The following is a 23,100-nucleotide window of genomic DNA, read 5'->3' on the forward strand; positions in this document are numbered from 1 at the left end:
AGGGGTTCCCCGAGACCGGAGAACTATTTCAAGGGTTCCTCTGTGTTGAAAAGGTTGAGAAAAGCTGGTCTAGATAGTACAAAACACCATCAATCCACCTGTCTGATATGGTTTGATGTCCAAAAAACTACAGACGAAGATTACAGCCTCCATTGACAACTTGTGTCATCCTTTTTGTTATTAATATTTTGTTTGTTTATGTGAATGTATTGACAGTTTTTGTTTAAAAAGATTGTAAACAGAGCAGCTAATAATTTTGATGCTGCGTGATGGGTATTGAAGTTTTTTTTTTCTTTGTTTACCTGTTTGATCAATAGTAATATTGCATAACATTTGGAAAGGTTTACTTATTTCTAATGCTTCAGAAGGTGTAAGGATACCCAAACATTTACACTAAAAATGTGGTTGTATATCTTCCTGTGCTGTTCCATTTTCCTGTGTGTGTTCAAGCTGGATTATAGCAGCATGTACTTTGGTATATTCTGCCATAATCATTGTAGTGGAACTGTAGGCAGAACCTCTGTTGGAGTGTGCATAAAAACAGAATCCACAGGATGTGCACAGCACAGAAAGAGAAAGGGTGATACTGCATTAAAGGTTTAACTTGGGTTTTACATACAATTGGTATGCTTTAACCACTTGAGCACCGGAAGGTTTACCTCCCTTCATGGCCGGCCATTTTTTTGAGATACGGCACAGCGTTACCTGACAATTGTACGGTTGTGCGACACTGTACCCAAATAAAATGTATGTCCTTTTTTCCCACAAATAGCACTTTCTTTTGGTGGTATTTGATCACCTCTGTGGTTTTTATTTTTTGCGCTATAAACAAAAAAAGAACAGCAATTTTGAAGAAAAAAACAATATTTTTTACTGTCTGCTATAAAACACATCCAAAAAAAATGTAAAAAATCGAATTTCTTCATAAATTTAGGCCAATATGTATACTGCTACATATTGTTGGTAGCGTCTACAAACTATGGGATATTTTTATGGAATTTTTATTCATTTAGCTAAAAATTGTGGCAATTGGTGACTTGTTTACATTGGCAGTCTGCCATTCTGCTTCTCTCAGAAATGATGGGCAGGTCCAGGTGGACATCGAGTCCACCAGATCAGCTGATCGGCTCCTGCTGTGTCCAATCACAGGGGGAGCAAGTCGTTGGGGGCCGTGCGTGTGTGCCTCAGACCTGGAAGTGCAAAATCACATAGAAGTACCTGATTTTGCACAGAAGAGCTGCCTTGGTGCCGTATATATAAAGTATACGGTCTGCAAGTGGTTAAAGTACATGTTTCTACATGAATGACGGTTTGAATTTAAGCTAATCATATCATTCATTATGGAAAAAGTATTTTTATGTCCACTCAGTCGTTGGTTTTGGTTTATATCATAATCCCAATTAGAGAGAATCAAATTTTTGCAATGGATACAATAAGGTATTCTTGTACATATAAAGTCGGTTATATCTGACACCTAGCGATCCTTTGACCACCACGTTTGAGACACTTGGTTGAGGTTTCTAAATATTTCCTGGTAAATTATTATGAATTAAGATAGGTTCCCAGGTTTGGTTTTCCTCAATCATCCCCGATTGCTTAGGTTTGGCACTGGCATGTAGAGTAAGGTGACACATTATGTATGGGTAATATATGTATGCACATACTGGGGTCAATATAGACAAGAGCCAGTTATCCTGCCAGAGTATCTTTAGAGTGTAGGAGGAGACCGGAGTACACAGAGGAAACACACACATTAAGTAGTTTGCTAGGCCCATGGTTGGACATTGTTTAGTTTATATACAGAGTAGTGTAGAATTCAGGTGGCAGATGGGTGGTGGTGTACCTGTACCAACATTTCACCCTTAACAAAAAGGTCACTAGGGATTGTGGATTTAACTGTTCAGAAATCTATAAGGGGCTATATGGGCATTGTTGTTGGTTATGAATCATTGGACTGACAGTCTTGGTAACACACCCGCCTTGACGTCAACCACAAGCATATTGGAGAAAGGAGACAATAACGCTTTTGACAGCAGCAACTGTCTATATAGACTTTGCCACTGATCAGCAGCTGAAAATTTGGTGCAAGTTCCACCTGCTCTGGTGGTCAATTACCTGAATTGTTCCATTCGCTGTCATGGTCAAGTACCTGAATTGTTCTATCTGTTCTGATGGTTGAGTATCTGGACTGTTTTATCTGCTCTGATGCCCAAGTGCCTGAACTGTCTGTAAAGTTCCATCTGCCATGGTGGTTATGTGCCTGCATGTCTATGACTTGTAAGCTGCAATAGTTTGGAGGATGATATGGACTTTGTATTCTTTCAATTTTACAGCATTGCAATTGCTGTGCTGCTGCTGCAATCTGATCACTGGATGTCTAAGCCCCTATACACACGGTCGGAGATTTCGACAACCAAATCCGACGGATTTTCTCCGTCGAATTTTGTCCGTCGGATCTTGTCCGAAACTGTTGCATACACACGGTCCGACTAAATTGTCGAAAAATCCAATCTTTCAGAACGTGATGACGTAATTTAGTTACGATGGGACTACATTCAGGCTAGTAGCCAATAGCTTTGATGTAGGAATTTGATCTGAGCATGCGTGGCACTTGGTCCGATCAAAATTCTCTACACATGATCGGATTACGTCCGACCGGCCCAGTTGGTCGGGAAATATTTCCAACATGTTGGAAAATTGGGTCCAACGGAGATTCGGACGGAATCAGTCCGATGCATACCACACACAGTCGGATTATCTGACGACACGGTCCGATAAGACGCATTCCGACGGATTCTCTGACCGTGTGTACGCGGCATAAGACTCTGCTGTCCATCACCAGATATGGAGGACTTTGACAAGCTTCTACGCTTTTGAACTCTTGGAAAAGAAAGTTTGATGTTCAGTTTTGAAAGGATAAGTTTGGTGGTCTTCTGTCAGTCCAACATATTTTTTTTTTTTAAATATTTTTTGAGCTTTGAAATTTGTTTTATTTTTCAGCCCTAACATGAGATTTTCTGAGTAGGTAAATCAGACAGGGAAAATAGGTTTCTACACTTTAGAGGCATGATAAGATATTTGTGAGCAGGGGGGTGGAGTGTTGGGGAAATTGCATATTTCACATTTCCTTATTAATAAAGCGGCTCACTAAGGCATTTTAAGGTCTTGGTTAAGCACATAAGCATGGCTTTACCTTATACCAAAGGAATGTTATTGTTAACTGACCAAGTCCTTGAGGGGTCATATTGCAAATGGAATTGGCTTTGGGTGGTCTATTCCTTATGCACAACTACAAATATCACAGCCCAAACTGGAATAAGTTAGTCTCACACCAGAACTTGCAACCATGCAAATGTCTGATCCGATCATCTGGCCATGCTGCAGGAGGAACCCGTGGCAAAAACAGAATCTTTAGTTAAGTATTCTTGTCATATTTTCTTTATCTTTATCTCTATCTGTCATTATCGTTAATAAATGTTATACTGTTAAGTATTTGTGTGATCTCTCTTTGCACATATCGAACACAAACCCAAAAACATGAAAAAACAGATGTGAACAGCTATCGCTCTAAACCAGGCCTGGACTGTCTATAAAGCAGACCGCGCTGGCAGGGCCGGCCGCGGGTGGATAATTGTGCAAGTATATGCTGTGATGGGAGGATTGGAAAGTCTCTCCTTTTCCCTACCCACCATGACAACTGAAAGTCACGGTTCGTGCATGCGCCCCGCAACAACACTGTCACCTGGCAACCAGGAAGTCAGGAGAGGAGAAGCTGAGAAGCTAGTGTACGCCCACGCCCCTTCCCGCCGGTGAAGGGGTTAGATCTGATGCTCCAGGGCAAGAGAGTGCTCCTTTCCTTAATGGTAACTATGAGCTTTTTTTTTTATAATTGGCTCTGTAAGTAATAGTTTATAACTGGCTCTGTGAGTAATAGTTTATACTATAACTGACTTTGTGAGTAATAATTGGCTCTGTGAGTAATACATTATACTATAACTGGCTCTGTGAGTACTAATTTATAACTGGCTCTGTGAGTAATAATTGGCTCTGTGAGTAATAGTTCATACTATAACTGGCTCTGTGAGTAATAATTTATAACTGGCTCTGTGAGTAATAATTGGCTCTGTGAGTAATAGTTCATACTATAACTGGCTCTGTGAGTAATAATTTATAATTGGCTTGTGAGTAATAGTTTATACTATAACTGGCTCTGTGAGTAATAATCTATAACTGCCATTATGAAATACTCACCTTAGAATGAGGCCTCGGCATCTAATCCCAGTCCACGCTGAGGGAGCTGATATGTTCCCTCTGCGTTTCTTCCGGGTTCGCGGCTCTGGCACTGTGAGTGGACGGAGATGCGATTACGTCATGGCAAGGTTCAGCAGCAGCCGGGCATTCACAGCACATGCGCTGCTGAAGTCAGTGGCTGCATGCAAAGTGGATATCTCCTAAACTGTACAGGTTTAGGAGACATTCATTTTACCTACAGGTAAACCTTATTATAGGCTTACCTGTAGGTAAAAATAAAAAAAAGGGTAAACAACCACTTTAAAGTAAGACAAAAAAACAGCATCATATGTATGCGTACCTAATCTAATAAACACATCCTGAAACCACGAATCTCATCACATACCCCAGCCCCCCCCCCTCACTCCCCCCGCGTGAACACCTCCGACCCCCTCTGGGCTGCTTAGTCTAAAAAGCCCGGGCCTATTTTTGGGCCCAATCTGGGCCTGCTCTCAACTCCTTTAGTAAATCAGCCTCAGTATCTCAGAATTCTAAAATATTGAAGCAGATTCACTAAAGAAGTTGAAAATCTTCACAGAATACTTTGTGTGAATATTCACTTCAATTATCCAATCATGTGAAAAGCTAATTCTTGCCTTTTTATATTATATGTACATGACTGGATAACTGAAGTAAATCAGACAATGCATTGTGTCTGTCATGTTGTCAATTCCTTTAGTAAATACATCTCATTATCTTAAATTGTTAAAGCATTTTTTTTATCTTGATCCCAGTGCCCTTTTGTATTTCGGACATAAAGTTTGCTGTAATATTTTCTGTGTTCAATGTATAATAAGTCTTTTTTTTTGTTTCACCCCAGTACTTAGCTGTCCATAAGAGACCCTTGTCCTTATTCAATGTTTTATGAAGAAAGGGCAATCTGGAGGACAGTATATATTTTCTGTGACAAATATACACAGCTAGAGACCCTACAAGGTCAAAACGTTAGCAAAGTTAGCTTGGATTGCATTATTGATCTTAATAAAGTGGTGTTTATGGATACTTGGCTACAAATTCCATATTCCCTGTACTGCTTCTGAAAATGTTTTTAGGCTGGGTTCACACTGCTGCGGGGGGAGATCCGGATGTGATTCGCACCGCAAATCACATCCGATCTCCGTAGCGATGCGAGTTCAGCCATACAGATAGTATGGCTGAATTCGCAGCGCTCCCGCAGCAAACTCGCACGGGACCCTTTTTTTGGTCCGCAACAGAATCGGATCGCATGGGGGTTCACACCATGCGATCCGATTCCTGTGCGAGTCGGCAGATCGCACTGCGATATGCGGACGGATCTGGGGGTGTCATTAACATAACATTGACACTCCCAGCCGTCCGCATAGGGCAGTGTGAACTGCCGGCGGGAGTAATGCGATGCGGGAAAACGCAGCGGATTCGCGGCGTTCCCGCATCGCAGCGGTGTGAACCCGGCCTTAGTGTTCTTTCTAGTCCTAGTAAACTTTATCAAACAGTTCCACTTACCGAGGAAGCGGCCTTAATCGCTTTTACAGCTTCATCAAAAACACGTTTTGGCAGACGAAGATTGGTTGTACCGCTGTCCACAATGCTTTTATCATAGTTGTACTGAAAACAAAAAAAAAAAAAAGAAGAAAAAGTTACAATATTAAAACAACTCAGTTTATAGAGAAAGGTTTCCACTTTGAGCTTTAATGTGAATATCTCCTCCATGTGCACAATGAATATGACATTTCTACAGTTGTGGGTGACATGAGGATTAGCAGTGCTTTAGCAATTTCAATGGATTTCTAAGGCTAAGGCATAGTTTACAGCTGTGTGGTGCATTTTAATTGTGTTTCATTTTTGCATTTGTTTTAGGTGCATTAACCCCTGCACTCTATATAACGTGTTTTGATGAAAGGGCATGAAAGATGCAGAATTGTGTGACTTTCTGCCTCATCCAGGTTTTGCCAGTCAGCGGAGACTTTTTCCCATTTTAGGCCTATTTGTCTTCTTCTGCCTGTGGGTATTGAGTTGTAGACTTGAGTGGGGAGAAGGTCCCAATCTGTCCTATCTGACTACTTTCCTACATCTTGCTGGGTATGATACTCATAGTTGGGAATACTTCATTGGGGTTGTGTTTTTAGGCTGATGGATGACAACAGGCAATGATCCACCTGCTCTTCATTCTTTGCATGCTGTTGTATATTCTCCATGCTGGAAATGTAGCTAATGGGTAATTCTCTGTTGTTTATAATTTCGGTTAGTGGCAATAATATATTTGGACAAGATCATCCACCCATTATAGAATTTCCTAGATTTTCCCTTTCGCTTTCTGAATTCAAGCCTACTTTAAAGAGGAATTCCAAGTATGAATTTTTTTTACATAGTTACACGAATCCAGCTTGGACTAATGTATCTATGTATATACCATACCTGGTTGATGCCCCTGGCAGCTGGAAATCACTGAAGTAAACATCTGCTAATCCAGTGATCTCAACTTGCTTCCTTGTCTCATGCCAAGCAGCTGCCTTTCTGCAGTCTGGACACAGGAGGTTGGCCACTTGTCACGGGTGCCATTCAGAGAATGCTTTGCATTTTTTGGATGAATGCAAAGTGTTTTCTCATTGGTTGAGGTGGAGAGGCGGGGTGATGACATTAGTCCATGATAGTAGCAGTGGCTACTACAGTGATTTCCAGCAGTCAAGGGATCTTCCTGTTATAACACATAAATAGTTACTTTTGTCCAAGCTGGAGCAATGTAACTATGTGGAAATATGCATACCTGAACTTCAGCTTTAATAGAAATATTAGCTAATCTATAGCTACAAAAGTGCACATTTTTAAATTAATTTGCTGCAAATTTCATGTAAACGCTAATCTTATGCCGCGTACACACGATCGAATTGTCCGGCGTACTTAGTCCGGCAAACAATCCGGCGGATAGTCCGGCGGACTTTCTACTGAACGGACTTGGCGACACACGGACACACAGAAAGTCCGGCGTTTGCTAGCGCGATGACGTACAGCACGTATGACGTGACTAGAAAAAGCAAGTTCAATAGCCAGTAGCCAATAGCTTCCTTTTCTTACTTGCTTCTGAGCATGCGTCATTCTTAGTCCGCCGGACTAGCATACTCACAAACGTATTGTCCGCTGAAACCCAAGTCCGGTGGAAAGATTGGACTGCAAAAATATTTTCTAAGTCCACCGGACTTTACGCTGAGAAAGTCCGCTGAAGCCCACACACGATCGGATTGTCCGGTGAAATGCGTTTCAGCGGACTAAGTACGCCGGACAATTCGATCGTGTGTACGCGGCATAAATCTTATCAGCATTTCAAGAACACTCACCTCTTTACAATCCATCATCAAATCCTGTCCATTAATTTCAATTTTCACAATGATGACCTCGTAGTACCATTCTTTTCTGATTGGTGTATACCAGATATTACCCACATATAAGGATGGATCAATTCCTCCAATTACCTAAAGAATGCCATATAAAGATAAATTATTAGTATAATGTTTGGCCTTACCGTCTATTCCAAACAAAAAAGAAGTGCTAGCCTTTAGTTAATTTTAATGAAAATATTTTTTTCTTAGCAATGCACAAATTTTTATTGCAAAAAAAAAACAAAAACAAATACAAAACTGTTGGTAATGTATAACTATGAGAATGCCTAGCGCCAAACTGAAGTCTTACACTGTTTTTACCTTTTGTCGTGTATCCTGATTTAAAATGATTTTTGCTTATAAACGCCTTAAATCGAAACTCCATTCAGCTAAGAAAAAATCACAGTGGTTACTGGAGCCTCCCCCCCGGATAGCAAGTCTTAAATACTTGTTCAAGCAGAGGATTATTTACCTTTTTCCTACAGACTTCCTCTTGACACACAACTAGTCCCGTATGCATATCTTCATCACCAGTGCAGCTGCCTCCTCACAGATGTCGTCACTAACAATGAAGGACATTGAGGGCCTGGCGACATTCCGAGAGCGAGGGAATGAGAAATAACATAAGTATTCCTCTAATTTGAACCTCCCCTAGACTTAAAACGGTCCTCCACCCTGAAGTGGAAGTTCCGCTCATCTGATCCCTCCCCCCCTCCGGTGCCACAATCGGCACCTTTCAGGGGGGTGCAGTTACCTGGATAATCCAGGTATCTGCACCCACTTCCGGGACAAGACCGCCGTAGATGCCCCCCCCCCGTTGTGTTCTGGGAAATACACAGTTCCCAGGACACAGCGGGGACCAGCAGAGACGCGCAGCGCGACTCGCGCATGCGCAGTAGGGAATCGGGCAGTGAAGCCGCAATGCTTCACTTCTCGATTCCCTGACAGAGGATGGCGGCGGGGGCAGCAGAGAGATGAGCGATCGCTCGTCATCTGCTGCCGACATCGCTGGACCCTGGGACAGGTAAGTGTCAATTTATTAAAAGTCAGCAGCTGCAATATTTGTAGCTGCTGGCTTTTAATATTTTTTTAAAGGTGCAGAACCACTTTAATGAGTATTTAAGGCCCCTTTCACATGGGGCAGATTTAGTTTTGATCAGTATGGGATCCACCTGCTGATCTCCTGCTGAACGGAGCAAAGCAGGTGGACGGTTTATGCAGGGCGAACACAGAGAAAGACCGCTCTGCTCTATGGGCGGCCGGGTCTAAACGGACAAAGGAGACTGCCCTCTTATCTGATCCGCCTAGACAGAGGAGGACAAATCTATTTCTGTTTACACCCACCAGTTAATAGTGATGAATGGACCATCCGATCAGGTCTGCCTGAAAAACTGATAGGCGGACCTGATCGGACCCTTTGTGTTAAAGGGGCCTAAAGCCCTGTACACATGGGCAGAATGTCGGGAGATGTTTACCCAAAAAAACGGCCAACATTCTGCCCATGTGTATGTCGGTCTGTCCAACAGAGTCTGGCCATTTGGCAGGCTTCTGTCGGACGTGCATGCTGGAAAACTAGCATCTGACTGGCTCCCGTTCAGCGCTCTCAGACAATGGCAGAGAGCGCTGATCGGAGTGTTCTGGCCGACTGGAGCTTTTTTTTGGGTGCAACCTGCTGGATTCCATGAAAAAAAACTGTAGTGTGTACCAGCCACTGCTATTTCTATTCCACACTGACAGCTCTTATATTAATAAGGAAAACCCAATCCATCTGCTCAATCCATTCTCCCTCTATCCTCCTTCTAACACATAGCACATAAGATTTAATATTTATAAAAATAAAACTATGCACCTGGGATCTTGGGGTACAAACACTCTTAACTGATAGTAAACCTTCAGTTTTTAAGCACTTTCAGCAGCTGATTTGACCACTAAGGCCTGCCATACATGGTTCGAATCTGCGCTGGTTCAGCAGGAACCTGTCAAAATTGGAACCTTTAATGGGCAGGCTGAATGTACCAAGTTGATCGATCACCGGCCGGATTCTCTTGCAATTATTGCTAGCGGCTCTTATAGCTGCTAGCTATAATCACTGTCTTCTCCTGGCAGGGGGGCAGACAATGTCTCTGCAAGAGAGATCCCCTGTCAGCACTATCCATGTGGATGGGGGAATTATGCAAATTTCTTTCCTGTAACGTGTGGTTGCAGGAAAAAAAATTTGCACCGTGTATGGTCGGCCTTATTGAGTATGCAGCTTCTTTATCCTTTAATCGTTACCTATATTCCTGTTTTAGCTTGTGCAATGATCACTGCATCAGGCTTCCTGTTTCAGGGTTGCTCTTTTCTCCTGCAACATGTATGGACTATAGTTGTGTCCCTGCACTGTGTGTATTAAAAGAAACACACAGCCCATTTACCTGGGATGACAAGGTACTCTCCTGCACCTCCCACCTTCTCCAAGCTAACACACTGACTTGCTGATTGCACTATCTACTATTAACTATTTCCTGTTGTCCTGCCCTCCTCTAGTTAAGTTGCTAGGCTAAATTTTGTTTTTTTGCTTCACTGCAGTCAGTGGAGTAGTGATGTATTATTTTTGTCTGGTCGGGGCCTAGTGTTTGATTTCTCTCACCTGCTTCTGGAAGAATCCTCCAGAATATAGGGCCAGGAGATTCAAATGACCAGTATAAAGATTCATCATGCCCCAGCCAATCCTGTGGGGGATAAATGTTTAGAACGCCTTTTCAGGGATGCCTTTTCAGAGTGTTCTTTCCTCTTCAGGGAGGTTTCAAGTTCTCCTGGGGCTACTACCCCTAAGAGAGTGCCACTGGGACAGGAAATTACAGTCAGGGCCTCAGCAGGAGCTTGGCTGAGGGCCTATAGGGAATTGCTAATTGACTTTTTGCTAAAGGGAGCTGTCCTGTAGTCCTGGTCTGGAGAAGTAGCAATCAATGGGAGGACAATCTTCTCAGTAGAAAATCTGTACAGGAGCCGCGCACACTACAGTCCCAAATTAGGTCTTACCCACAATGTCCCAAGAGCTGTCTGCCACCCAGCATCCACAAGTATATTCTTAGTGAGGGATCCTCCTTCACCTATATCCTCAGGCCCACTGATTTCGAAATACTGATATGTGTATTATTTCGATCAAAAAGAATTGTGTATTTATGACCTCAAGCCTTTATTCTAAAATGATGACATAAAGGCGAAAAAAAAAGGCAAAAATGTCAAATCTGGGGCATTCGAATAATGGCCTAAGATTACATATCCTGTGTTACCTCAAAGAACCCCAAACCCACTATGTTACTCAGTAAATAATCATTTAAAACCAAATGTATTTATAGGTCAAACTCCATCTAAAGTCATCAAATATCTCACAACTGCATATCAGCAGATACAAATCCATTAAAAACCACTTATCATTATGCAGGGCACTGCTTATTTTTTATACTACAACACAATTTCTAGCCAATATCATCAAAAAGGTTTACTTATTATTACTGAAGTATGGCTGTTCTTAAACAGAACATTGATTTTTTATATCAGTGGTCCAATGGGAGTATATTTCATTGCAATACATCAATTCACATATATTTTGTGATGCAGGTTGCTGGCTTAGTTTCTGTAATAGTTTAGAAGGTGTAGGAATGTAGTATTTTTTTCAAATTCTCTTTTATATTTGTAATTTTGTAGGAGGCAGAGAGCTTTAGTCAGCTTGTCTTTTGGTGTTTTTTAAAGCGTTTGTTACCCCAACACTTCATATTCCTGATATGTACCTGCTGTACCATGTACTTGTATGAGAACGTATCCTGTTCTCTTTGTATCGCTTCCTTTATGTGAAATCCCTGGGGTTCCTGCTAGTCGCCTTGCTTAACTATTAAAAACTACCACACTCAGCAGGAGAGCACACCGTGGTCAGTTCTCCAGCTGTGCTGGGATTCTAGTATTCTCTCCTCCAATGATCAGATTTGTCCCTCGTTTTTTTTATCAACGTGATCAACTACAATCACTTTAAGTATAGTGCGATTCCCCTCAGTCAATTGCTGTCTTGAGCTTGCCCCAGCAGGATGAGCTAGATGTGAAAATCTCTATTATCGATATTTGATGTCCTAGTCAATCAGCAGTTGGGGGCCTCCTAATGTGTGCTGCGTGAGTTATTAAATACCAGAGACACTTCCCGCACATGGTCTTCCATTCTGGGCTTTTTCCTAGAAAGGGTGTTGCTCTAACAGCTGTCTTTACCCTAGGATCTCCCCTTCTGTGAAGACTCCAGGAAGATGGCCTAGCTGCCATGAATGTTCTACTTGGGCCTAGAGGAAACACATTGCAGTTGACTCCTGCAGTGGAAGAGGTGAGTGACTATGTGGAAAATAACCACAAGAATTTTTCTGTGCTGTCCTGCCTTGAATACTAATACTGAGATACCACTAGAACCTCAGTTGTCAAGAAGACAATTTGAAGTTTAGGTATTCGGCCAATATAGCCTTTTCGGAGGTAGACCCAGAATGTTAGAAAGATGTGCAGAAGACTAGAAACTATCTACGTAGAATTCTTCAGGTATCCAGTGCTCCATCCAGTGCTCTAATCTATATAGTTGTATATAAAATGCACTTTTTATCTTTCAAAAAGTGTTTCCCAGTGCTAAAACCTTTCATCCAATTTCTAAATTTCTGCATTTGTAAATTTTAAAAGAAAATATAAAAGAATAGTATTGGTAAAAAAAAGCACTTGTTGATTTAATTACCCTTTTTTGGGTTAATTCTCCTTTAAGGGGGTGTGGCAGGGGCATTTGCTAGTAGGTGTCCCTCATTCCCATCTCAAAATGTTGGAAGGTGTGCACTAGTGAAATAAACTACAAAAACTAAAGTGACTGGTACCCATCATTCTGTACATACTGAGCAAATAATCACTCCCTGAGAGGAATGTGGCTAAGACCTTCTTGCCAAGTATGTGGACTTAGGACACTCATAATGTAGCCATTGGTGAACTGAATATCAATTTTTATTTATAATTATTGAGTCGCTTTACCAATAGCACTACAAAAGAGAAAGTAAAACCGATATAAATATAAAAAAAACACTTTGATTAGCTGATTGAATGGTTTAAAGATTGATTGGGACAATCTTTTGGTGTTGTTTTCAGTGGTTGCTAGGATGCCAATAAGTGTGATCCAAATATACTGTATTTTGTTACAGAAGCTGTAGAACCAAGCTTACATATATATATATATGTATTCTGTCCAAACTAATGTAAGATACTGTACATACAAATAAAGATATTTTATAAATATATGTACTATATATGTACTGGTTTATATGGTTTATATGGTTTAATATTTTATATGGTTATATATGGCGGTTGATTTATTTATTTATTTATGCATTTATGATTCGTTATGACACTTATGGTCTTTAAAGGACACAATAATTATTGACACATACACAGTTATTCATAGTTATTTTATTTTATTATCCAGCCCGCTGGAAATTTCTTGCTAATTGTATACCTAAGTCTCCAAATTTCTTAAAGGGTATAGCGCCAATCCTATTCCCCCCCTCCTTATATATGGCGGTTAGATCGTTTATAATGGTGCTGGTTGATATTATGATGTAAATGGAAGTTGTGAAGTTGCAAGTGATGGGGGATATTTTAGTAACTGGTATTTGGGGGGTGAGAGGCCCATTAAAACTTTTGCGTTATTGTAAAGTGCAGCATAACAGGTGTTACCATGACACATTGTAAGACATGCACTGTGGTGCAGTAACGTGCCATTTATCTTAAATGGCACCCCAACCTACTATTACAGTACGGTGGAACCTTGGTTAATGAGTAATGCGGTTAACAAACATTTTGAAAGATGAGCAACTTTCTTAAATTCTGACTCCGTTTGCGAGTGTTGTCTCGCAAAAAGAGCAGAATTGAAGCCAATGGGGTGTGCATTTGGCCAGAAGTGTGGGGGCGCCGATGACACTCGGAATGGTTTGGAGCCATTCAGAAATACTTGAAAATACTCCATTCCCGAGTGTTTCTGAGCCTTTCCAAGTTCAGCCGAGCTGTCCCTGAGTATTTCCAAGGCTCTCCGGCGCCCCCCACCTCTGGCCACATGTGGAATTGCATGTAATAGAAGTCAATGCGTAACAAATTATCTTCGTTTTCATTGACTTCTATTGGGAAACTCGCTTTGATATGCGAGTGCTTTGGATTACAAGCATTCTCCTGGAACGGATTATGCTCGTAATCCAAGGTTTCACTGTACCTGCATTACAGTGAATGCCATGCTTGCAGTGTCCTGTGTAAAAAAAAAAAAAAAAAAAAGCAACATTCCTGTGCTTTCTTTGGTGCATTATGTTTGTTGCCAGCTCATTTAAAATGGTTTATGCTGCTACCTAGATCCAATGTCCATGAAAAACATAGTTTTTTTTAACTGAACTGGATTGAAAAGAAAATGGGTCGATTGTTGGCTAGAATTGCTCAGTCCCAACAGTCCTCCCCAGGCATAGGAGCCATTCGCTGTACCAATGGGCAGCTGGGGAATGACCCAAGGTAGCATCTTTCTACGCAGACTTGTACAGGCCTCGTGATGGCTACTCTGATGATACACTGCAGGAATATCTAGAAACAATAACCCACCAGTTTAGACCCGTCAGGCTAGCCTGGAGCTGGAAGTTCTGTTAACGCTACACAAGCTGAAGGAGGCTGCGGCCTCTTTTCCTACCTGCAAGGCACCAGAGGTTTGCGGGTTTCCCATGGAAGTCTATAGCCAATACGGGGAGGTAATTTTACCTAAACTACTGGAAGTATTTAATGCCACGCTCTACTCGGGACAGCTACCTACCACTGTGTCCAGGGCAAATATCATACTGTTACTCAAACCAGGCAAGGACCCATTAGATCCCAGCTCATACAGACCCATCTCATTGCTCCAAAGCAGCATTAAAATCCTAGCCAAAATCCTAGCCTTAAGAGTCAACAACATTATTCTAAACATTATTCATCCGGACCAGGCAGGTTTCATTCCCCCGAAAATCAACTGCAACTAATCTTAGAAGACTTTTTTTGAACATTCAGACCCCAGCAGATAATGCGGACAAAGGGGCACTGTTGTCTCTTGACGCCAATAAGGCATTCGACAGTGTCAGTTGGCGCTATCTCTGGGCTGTAAATCTGGATTTGTCCCTAGATTTATCAAGTGGACAAAACTACTGTACAGCTCTCCACAGGCTGCCATATGCTTGTCAGACAGGATGTCTCCTGCCTTTGCACTGGGCATGGGGACTAGACAGGGTTGCCCCTTGTCCCTCCTGCTCTTTACACTGGCCATTGAGCCTTTTGCTGCCCAGGTGCGGGATCATCCACACATCAGAGGATTTCGCTATGGTGACTTGCATGAGAAATTAATGCTTCATGCTGATGGCATGCTCCTCTTTCTGGAGGACGTGGACAACTCCTTGTCAAATGCAATGTCGCTCATCACAGATTTTGGCCACTACTCAGGCTTAACAATTAATTGGTCCAAATTTGCATTGATGTTTCTGGATGAGGCACCTGGGTCGGACGCGGAGCTCCCCTGCCCTGTCCCTGGAGTAACTTAGTTTAAATACTTAGGTATCCATGTTTCACCCAAGCTGACTGATTACTACAGCCAAAATATATACCACTTACTGACTCGCTTCAGAGACAAAATAAACATATGGAACGGTCTTAAAATGTCTTTGGCGGAGGAAACAAACCTTATTAAGATGATCCTTATGCCTCAACTTCTATACCTGCTTCACAACACATCTGTGATTATTCCATTTAAAATTTTTCAAGTGGTCAACTCCCTATTCAGATTACTCCTTTGGCACAAAAAGCCCCCCCCAGGATCAAACTGGAACAATTACAATATCCAAAGGAGAGGAGTGGTTTGGCACTCCCCAACCCTTGGATATACTATTTGGCTGCACGGCTGCATCACTTGATTGAAGCTATGGCTCCCAAGACTGCTGGTTCATCAGCCAAACTCCTAATTACTGCCACAGGGGCAGATTCCGTACCAGATGGCCTGGAGGCACAGATGTTCCAGCGGCCTAACAAATAAAAGCTGAGAAATTTGACAGATTATGGGTCGCATGGCTTAATACACCCGGGATTAGTCCCAGGGAACTGGTACAGATGAGGCTGCTCAGATGCCCATAAACATAATGGCTGCCCGGGGAAATGCTAGCTTTTAAAAAATAAAGTAACATTGTAGGTGAAAAAGCGGGGATGTTGGGGCTGCCAGTACCATGACTGGGGATCACAGAGTATCACCATACAGAAATAAGCATTATATGTGCCACACACTGAATACTCACTTCTACTCGAGTATTCAAGGGAATGACCAATGGTTATATCAATGTTCTTTCACTGACAAATTGAAGTGTAATGTGATGTATGTTTTGATTTGATTTGTTTTTTCTTTTGCAATAAAAACCTTCTTATTTAAAAAAAAAAAGAACAGGATTGAAGAGGTGATCAAGGGAGAAACGAGCACTTAATTGATAAAAAATTTATATATTTTACAGAAAACACAACTAAAAGCGGTTCTTATCCAGCTATAAAAAAGAAAACCTTAAAATAGTGGTTGGTTGGCAGCAGTTCTAGCAGATTCAGTAGATTGTTTCAAATAAAGCACTGTGCCATGAAGCAAAGGAAGATTTGGATATTAGTGAACAATCTGGTTGTTTTTTCTGTAAAGTTTCTAAAAAAAACAGACACACTTAATGACTACAATTCTTCTATCTTAAAATATACGTTCCTTATTTTTTTTTTTATGTATATTAGTTGTTATACACTGTACTGGCATGACCGCTGGAATCTAAATAGCTGCCTGGTGAGCTATACCTTCACTTTACTTACCACAGTTGCATACAAGAAATTCCAAGTATAAGCTGGAAAATAAATTATAGATTTCTAGATTCTCACCATACTTCCGCCCACAGAAGCAGAAACATTGCTGTTCTTTATAGGGTAAGCTGTCCCACAAAGCTGCAGAGAAAAGAGGTTGGGTACCCGTGTTTGCTTTACAAGAGAGTCAAAGAAAGGTTCCAGCGTGTCATCCGGCTATAAAATCATGGAGAAAAAAACTTTAAGTATAGGACAACTGAAGGTTTAAGTGAGTTTCATATTATCAGTAATTAATAGTCAGTATCTATTTAAGCTGTAACAAAACTGGAAAATATGTGATTTCTAAGAAATTAGAGTATATTATCATCTAGCTTCATTCTCACTACGTATGCAGACTGTTAACCACTGTGATTGCTTACTGCCTAAGCCACCTCCTATTTCTACTCTATTGAAATATCTAATGCGCCAAATAAACTTTTGATAATTAAGTTGATACATCACACTGCTCTCTGTCTGTTGATTCACAATGATCAGTGCATTATGCCGCGTACACACGACCGGTTTTTCCGTCAGAATAAACTCTGACGTTTTTTCCGATGGAGTTCCTCTGAAACAGACTTGCACATGATCACACCAAAGTCCGATCATTTAGAACATGGTGACGTACAACCAGGGCCGTAACTATAGGGGGTGCAGCAGTTGCAACCGCAACCGGGTCCTGTGATGCAGGGGGCCCATGCAGCCCCCCTCTACATATGGCCGGCAGCAGCATAGGCAGCTAGGGGTACCAGTGCACCATGCACACGGGTGGCTGGAGGTGGAGGGTGACTATCAGAGCTCCATGCTCGACTATCGCACTGGCTGCTCTTTAGTTGTGCATTCCCCGCATGACCTGTGTCCTCAGCCGGCTCCTCAGAGTACCCCTCTCCTGCTCCATGCATTGCCGCTCAGTCCGATGTCTGTTCTCCCCAGCCAGAGTCCCACCCCCCCCCGAGTCCGGCCCACGCTGCACTGCATACTTCTCCCGGGTAAACAAACTTTAAGCACACAAATGCAGTGCAGCCCTATGAGAGCCCCCCGGAGGGCACTGCAGGCTTGTCTGCCAGCCCCCCTCCTCCCCCGTCATACACAGATGATGAAAGGTCTTTCTGGGAGATATGCTGATCGCCTGTCCAGCACACTGGATGGAGCCCAGGCCAACATGGATGAGTGTGCGGCCTACAGCTTGGTCACCCTGCCTAGGGACAGTCCCCAATGGGGCACCTAAAAATTAAAAAAATAATAATAAAAAAAAATACAGATACCAGTGGTGGAACTACAGGGCTCACAAAGGTCATACCTGTGACCACGCCCTGGAGTTCCACTCGGAGGGAAGGGCCCTGGCTGGGGTTCAGGGGGGCTCTTAATGGTTTCTTGCACCGGGCCCTGAAGGTTCTAGTTACGCCACTGCATACAACACGTACGACAGGACTAGTAAAACGAAGTTCAATAGCCAGTAGCCAACAGCTGCCCTTGTGTCGTTTTTGGTCCTTCGGAACAGCATACAAACGAACGGTTTTCCCGATAGAAATTGATTCAGTCGTAAAATTTAAAACATGTTCTATTTCTAGGTCCATCAGAATTTTGGAAAAAGAAAAAGTCAGCTGAAGCCCACACACAATCAGAATATCCGATAAAATGATTCCGTCTGACTTTTTCTGCTGGAAAGTCCAACTGCGTGTACACGGCATTAGACATTCCTATAGATTGGAAATAGGGGGTGGCTTGGGCGATAACAAATCACAGGTAACAGTTTGCATACGTAGTGAGCATGAAACTAGCCAATAACGCACTCTCGTATTTTAGAAATCACATATTTTCCCAGTAAATGAAAACTCGAGAAAAACCATGAATACAAGATAAATTAAGGGAAGGAACAAATTCTGGTAATAGTAAGCATTGCCCAAATTTTGGACAAAAGCCAAAGAGTTCCATTGAGTTCTGACATGTCAGCAGTAATGTAGAGAGAAAAGTCGGTTACCAATATTTTTTCTAAAGATTTAATATTAGTTACTGTATATGCTTAACCCCTTGACTTCTAAGGTATGGTTATACATGTTTTAGTATTCAAGAGGTTAAAGCAAACTCATGGCTACTTCTTGGAACTGATTTTTAGAGTCAGATATAGGCTTTTAGGTAAAAGTGATCCAAGTGGCTTTAATGCTTACTCAATCACTGTTACAAGGTTGGTCAGAAATGTAGACGGGGAACTGGGACCAGTAGATAGGCAATACCTATTGTTTACAATATCCACTGTGCTTTCTTATTTACATTGTTCTGTATGGCATTCTTTGCATTGCTATATACTTTTTACTCAGCTCTTTTTTGCCCAGTGCATTTGACAAGACCCATTACAGGCAAAAAGTGGAAAACATACAGTATTTACTGGGATGCATGTATTACTGTTCAATTTTTGATACTTGGACAATACTATAATCTATAGTACTGTTAAACCATTCATTCCACCTCAGGACTTGTACTGGCTCTAATAAATCTGCTTCATTATTAGTGGGTTGTTGATTGTTGGGTTCAGGCACAGAGCAGGCGATCGGTGGTAATGACTGGAGGACCCAAATACTTGGCAGCTCCCCAGGGAGTCACTCGACAATTGCAAGTCCAATCCCCCAGAATTCTTTAAACATAACAAGAGCGTTCCCTAGCCAAGGATACCTTAATCTCCAAGAGGCTGAATATTAAGATTGAGAAGCTCATGGCTACTGCTTGGTATTGATTTTTAAAGCCAGCTATAGACTTTTAGGCAAAAGTGATCAAGGTGGCTCTAGAACTTAATCACTGTTAGTCCTTGTACACACGATCGGAGATTCTGACGGAATGTGTCCGATCAGAGTGTTTTGTCGGATATTCCGACTGTGTGTGGTCTGCATCGGACTGTTTCCGTCGGAATATCCGTCGGACCAAATTTTCCAACTTGCCGGAAATATTTTCCGACAAAATGCTCCGATCGGACATACTCCGATCATGTGTAGAGAATTCCGATCGGACAAAGTGCCACGCATGCTCAGATCAAATTCCTACATCAAAGCTACTGGCTACTAGCCTGAACGTAGTCCCATCGTAACGAAATTACGTCATCACGCTCTGAAAGATCAGATTTTCCGACAACTTTGTCCGACCGTGTGTATGCAACAGTTTCGGACAAGATCCGTCGGACAAAATCCGTGTGACAAAATCCGACGGATTTGGTTATCGGAATCTCCGACCGTGTGTACAAGGCCTTACAAGGTTGACCAGTGATGTAGATGGAGACTGGGACCATTAGATAGGCAATACCTATTGTTTACAATATCCACTGTTCTTCCTTATTGAAGTTATTCTGTATGTGTCCTTTGCATTGTTATAAACTTGTTACTGTTGCTTGTTGGGTCCAGGCACAGCGCGGGTCATCAGTGGTAATGACTGGAGGACCCAAACACTTGGCAGCTCCCCAGGGAATCACTACGCAATTGCAAGTCCAATCCCCAGAATTCTTTAAACATAACAAGAGTGTTCCCTAGCCAAGGATACCTTTAATCTCCAAGAGGCTGAATATTAAGATTGAGAAGCCTGTGCTTTCTGTTTTTTCCTTGGCCATGAATTTGGGGAAAAGGAGAAGCCTATGGCGGGCAACTGAGGATCATAAGGCAGTGATTTTTTTTAGTTAATTTAGGAATAATAACATTTTATATAAGCATAAACAAGTTTTGTTTACTTTTGCAGAAAAAAGTGAATCAAAAAGAGTGAATTAGTAGGTCCAAAGTATCCCATTACTCCTTATACCAGGAACCCTTTGCAAGGGAAAGGTGCTTCCCACCTTCTCTTCCCATGGGTGGAAGGTAGTTTTCAAAAAACTCCCTATGTGAGAAACCAATTATTGGCAAGGGAGGGAGGTTGGTTCCTGTAATCACTGGTTATGAGTGGGGTGCTTATTTTTTTGCAGGCTTCTCTTAAAGCATGACAGCATGGCAGGGAATGATAAGAACATACGTGTAAGACATTGCAGCTAATTTCTATTAATAATTTGTAAGGGAAGTTTAACACTCAAAGGGGTGAAGTCTTGAAAGTGCAGGTGCAGGTTTTTGGGTTTATGCTACAATTGAAATGAATTAAAAAAAAGTATTACCGTTTAATTAGCTATTTGAAAAAAAATAAAAATTCTTCAAACTTTCAATATCTTATTTAGTGTCCAAATTTTACAATAACGCCAGTTTGTGACAGCAGTATATAGTACATTTACTCACCCTTGCAATTTCAGCATATGCAAGTCCCAGAATTCCTTCCCAGTTGGAACCATTGATAAAAAATTTGTCAGAGTCTGTGATGGCTGCAATATTTGCCACAACAGTAACATTGGGTCCATGTGGGATTGTAACCAAGTCAGTTCCCAATTCCCCTTCCCATTTTCCCTGAGTGTATGGAACATACACTCCTCTTCTGACATCTCTGTATGTTCTGGACCTATAGAAACACAATTACAGAAGAAGAGTGAAAAATCAGCATAAGGGAGAGGGTAACAGAGACAGAGTATTCTGATAAGTTCTGTATAGCTTTGGAATGTAGAGCCTTTGAGCAGACATTTATACAAAGTACTGTTAAGGCATTGGTAGAGCCAAAACTATTGTGTTAGGCCTCTCTTGAATAACCCTTTGTTCCCACCTGGCTCGGAACAACCCCACACTTTCTCGTGGTGGCCTGCCCATGGGTTCTCTTTGGTTCGCCACTTTCTTAATACCTGTGCCTTCCCTACATGGTCCTCAATTCAGGAGACCCACGACGCCCCACTAGTGGAGCTCTTCTGTTACATCCAGCTGCGGCATTGGATAACTCCCTTCCGGCGACTTGGCTCCTTTGCATACCAAATGACGGCCTTCGAATCCATTTGCCAGCACTGTCCAGGTGCTCGCAGCACCATCTCAAGGATTTACTCCTCACTTACGGCCAGCAGCACAACCTCTACTCTTTCTTATGTGCTTAAATGGGAACGTGACTTGTCCCCCATAGATTTAGCGGACTGGAGTAAAGCTTGGTCTAGCATAGCAAAATGCTCTTTTAACACCGCCACGTTGGAGGCGGCCTATAAGGTCCTCCTGTGCTGGTACTGGGTCCCAGCCCGTATCGCCAAATCAAACCCATCATATAATGACAGATGCTTTAGGGGTTGTGGTCAACGAGGAGATGAACTACACACATGGTGGTCCTGTCCCCATCTTGTCAGATTCTGGTCAAGGATCTTCGGCCTATTATCCTCTCTATTTCATGTCCCCTTCCGCAAGGACCCCAAATTTGCATTACTTTATTGCCCGCTTCCAGGCCTGTTCTCGCATCAACAGAAACTAGCCACGTATCTATTTATCACAGCCAATCGAACAATAGCGAGGGCTTGGAAAAAACCTTCTGCCCCATTTGCAGAGGTAAAGAATACCCTAACGACCCTTACGATCCATGAAAATATGTCCAGCATCCTCCATGACTCCCACGCAAAATTTCTTAAGGTATGGGCCCCGTGGTGGTCCTTTGCACTCCCCAATCTGAATTCATCTAGCCTAGGTCTCTAGATTTGAGTTGGCCCCGCCCCCAGCCTGGGGGACACCCCCCTTTCTCCTTCTCACCCACTTTCTGTCCCTCTTGTTTGCTGCTCTGCACCTATCATCCCACCTCAACACCCCCCCCCCCCTTTTTTTTTCTCTTTTTTCTTTCTTTCTCACCGGTTGCCCTTCCTGATTTTAGTTTTGTCCTTTGTCTAGTTTTTACTGTTGCTCTCTTGTTCGTTGTGCGGCTAACCCCGCACCCCCTTAGCCCCTGGGTCTCCCGACTTGGGCATAACGCTCTGGCCCCGACTCTAGCTGATGGGCCAGTGTCAGTCTATAATTTAAACCCTCATAACATATGTTCTATTTTGTGCTTTCCTGTGAGCCTCTTTCTTGTTTCATGATCACATCCCCTGCGTGGGAATTTGTTATCTGGTTCTTCCCTTGTATATTTCAATAAAAAAATTGTACCAAAAAACATTGTAACAGACCCCGACAACCAACGACCAGGGTTGTCGGGAAGAGGCCCTTGTCCGCATCAACATGGGGACAAGGTGCTTTGGGGTGGGGGGGACGCGCGGCCCCCCCTTCCCCAAGGCACCCCCCCATGTTGAGGGCACGCGGCCTGGTACGGCTCAGGAGGAGGGGGCGCTCGCTCGTCCCCACCCCTTTTCCTGGCCGGCCGGGTAGCGTGCTCGGACAAGGGTCTAATGTGGACCTAGGGGGGATCCCCACGCCGATTTTTCCACGTAGGGGTTCCCCTTTAAGTTCATACCAGGTGACGGGGCCAGCGACGCCTCCTTCGCTGGCCCCGGCTACCTGGAGACGCGCTCAAAATGAGCGGACCTTCCTCCGCGTGTGTGGGCGAGTCCGTTCATTTCAAAAGTACGGCGGATAGTCCGTGGACTTAGTACGCCGTATTAGTCCGCTGAAAAAGTGCCGTGTGTGGGCAAGTAGCTAGTTCGGAAAGTCCGGCGGACAGTCCGGCGGGAAGTCCGCCAGACTAAGTCCGCCGGATAGTCTGCTAC

At 42.7% G+C, this 23,100-nt stretch overlaps 1 protein-coding gene across 1 annotated transcript in view; it reads right to left on the reverse strand.

Moving 5' to 3' along the window:
- BACE1 (beta-secretase 1) overlaps positions 1-23,100 on the reverse strand; it is a 78,049-nt gene that overhangs the window by 13,468 nt on the left and 41,481 nt on the right. Inside the window, exons 3-6 of the mRNA XM_077456853.1 lie at positions 20,786-21,002; positions 16,587-16,724; positions 7,602-7,736; positions 5,773-5,874 (exon numbers count right to left, since the gene is read on the reverse strand). Of these exons, the coding sequence (XP_077312979.1) occupies positions 5,773-5,874; positions 7,602-7,736; positions 16,587-16,724; positions 20,786-21,002 (592 nt within the window). The remainder of the gene's footprint in view (positions 1-5,772; positions 5,875-7,601; positions 7,737-16,586; positions 16,725-20,785; positions 21,003-23,100) is intronic.

This window comes from Lithobates pipiens, unplaced genomic scaffold (assembly GCF_037356315.1).
Source record: "Lithobates pipiens isolate NorthernLeopardFrog02 unplaced genomic scaffold, aLitPip1_a1.2 Scaffold_27, whole genome shotgun sequence".
NCBI classification, from domain to species: domain Eukaryota; kingdom Metazoa; phylum Chordata; class Amphibia; order Anura; family Ranidae; genus Lithobates; species Lithobates pipiens.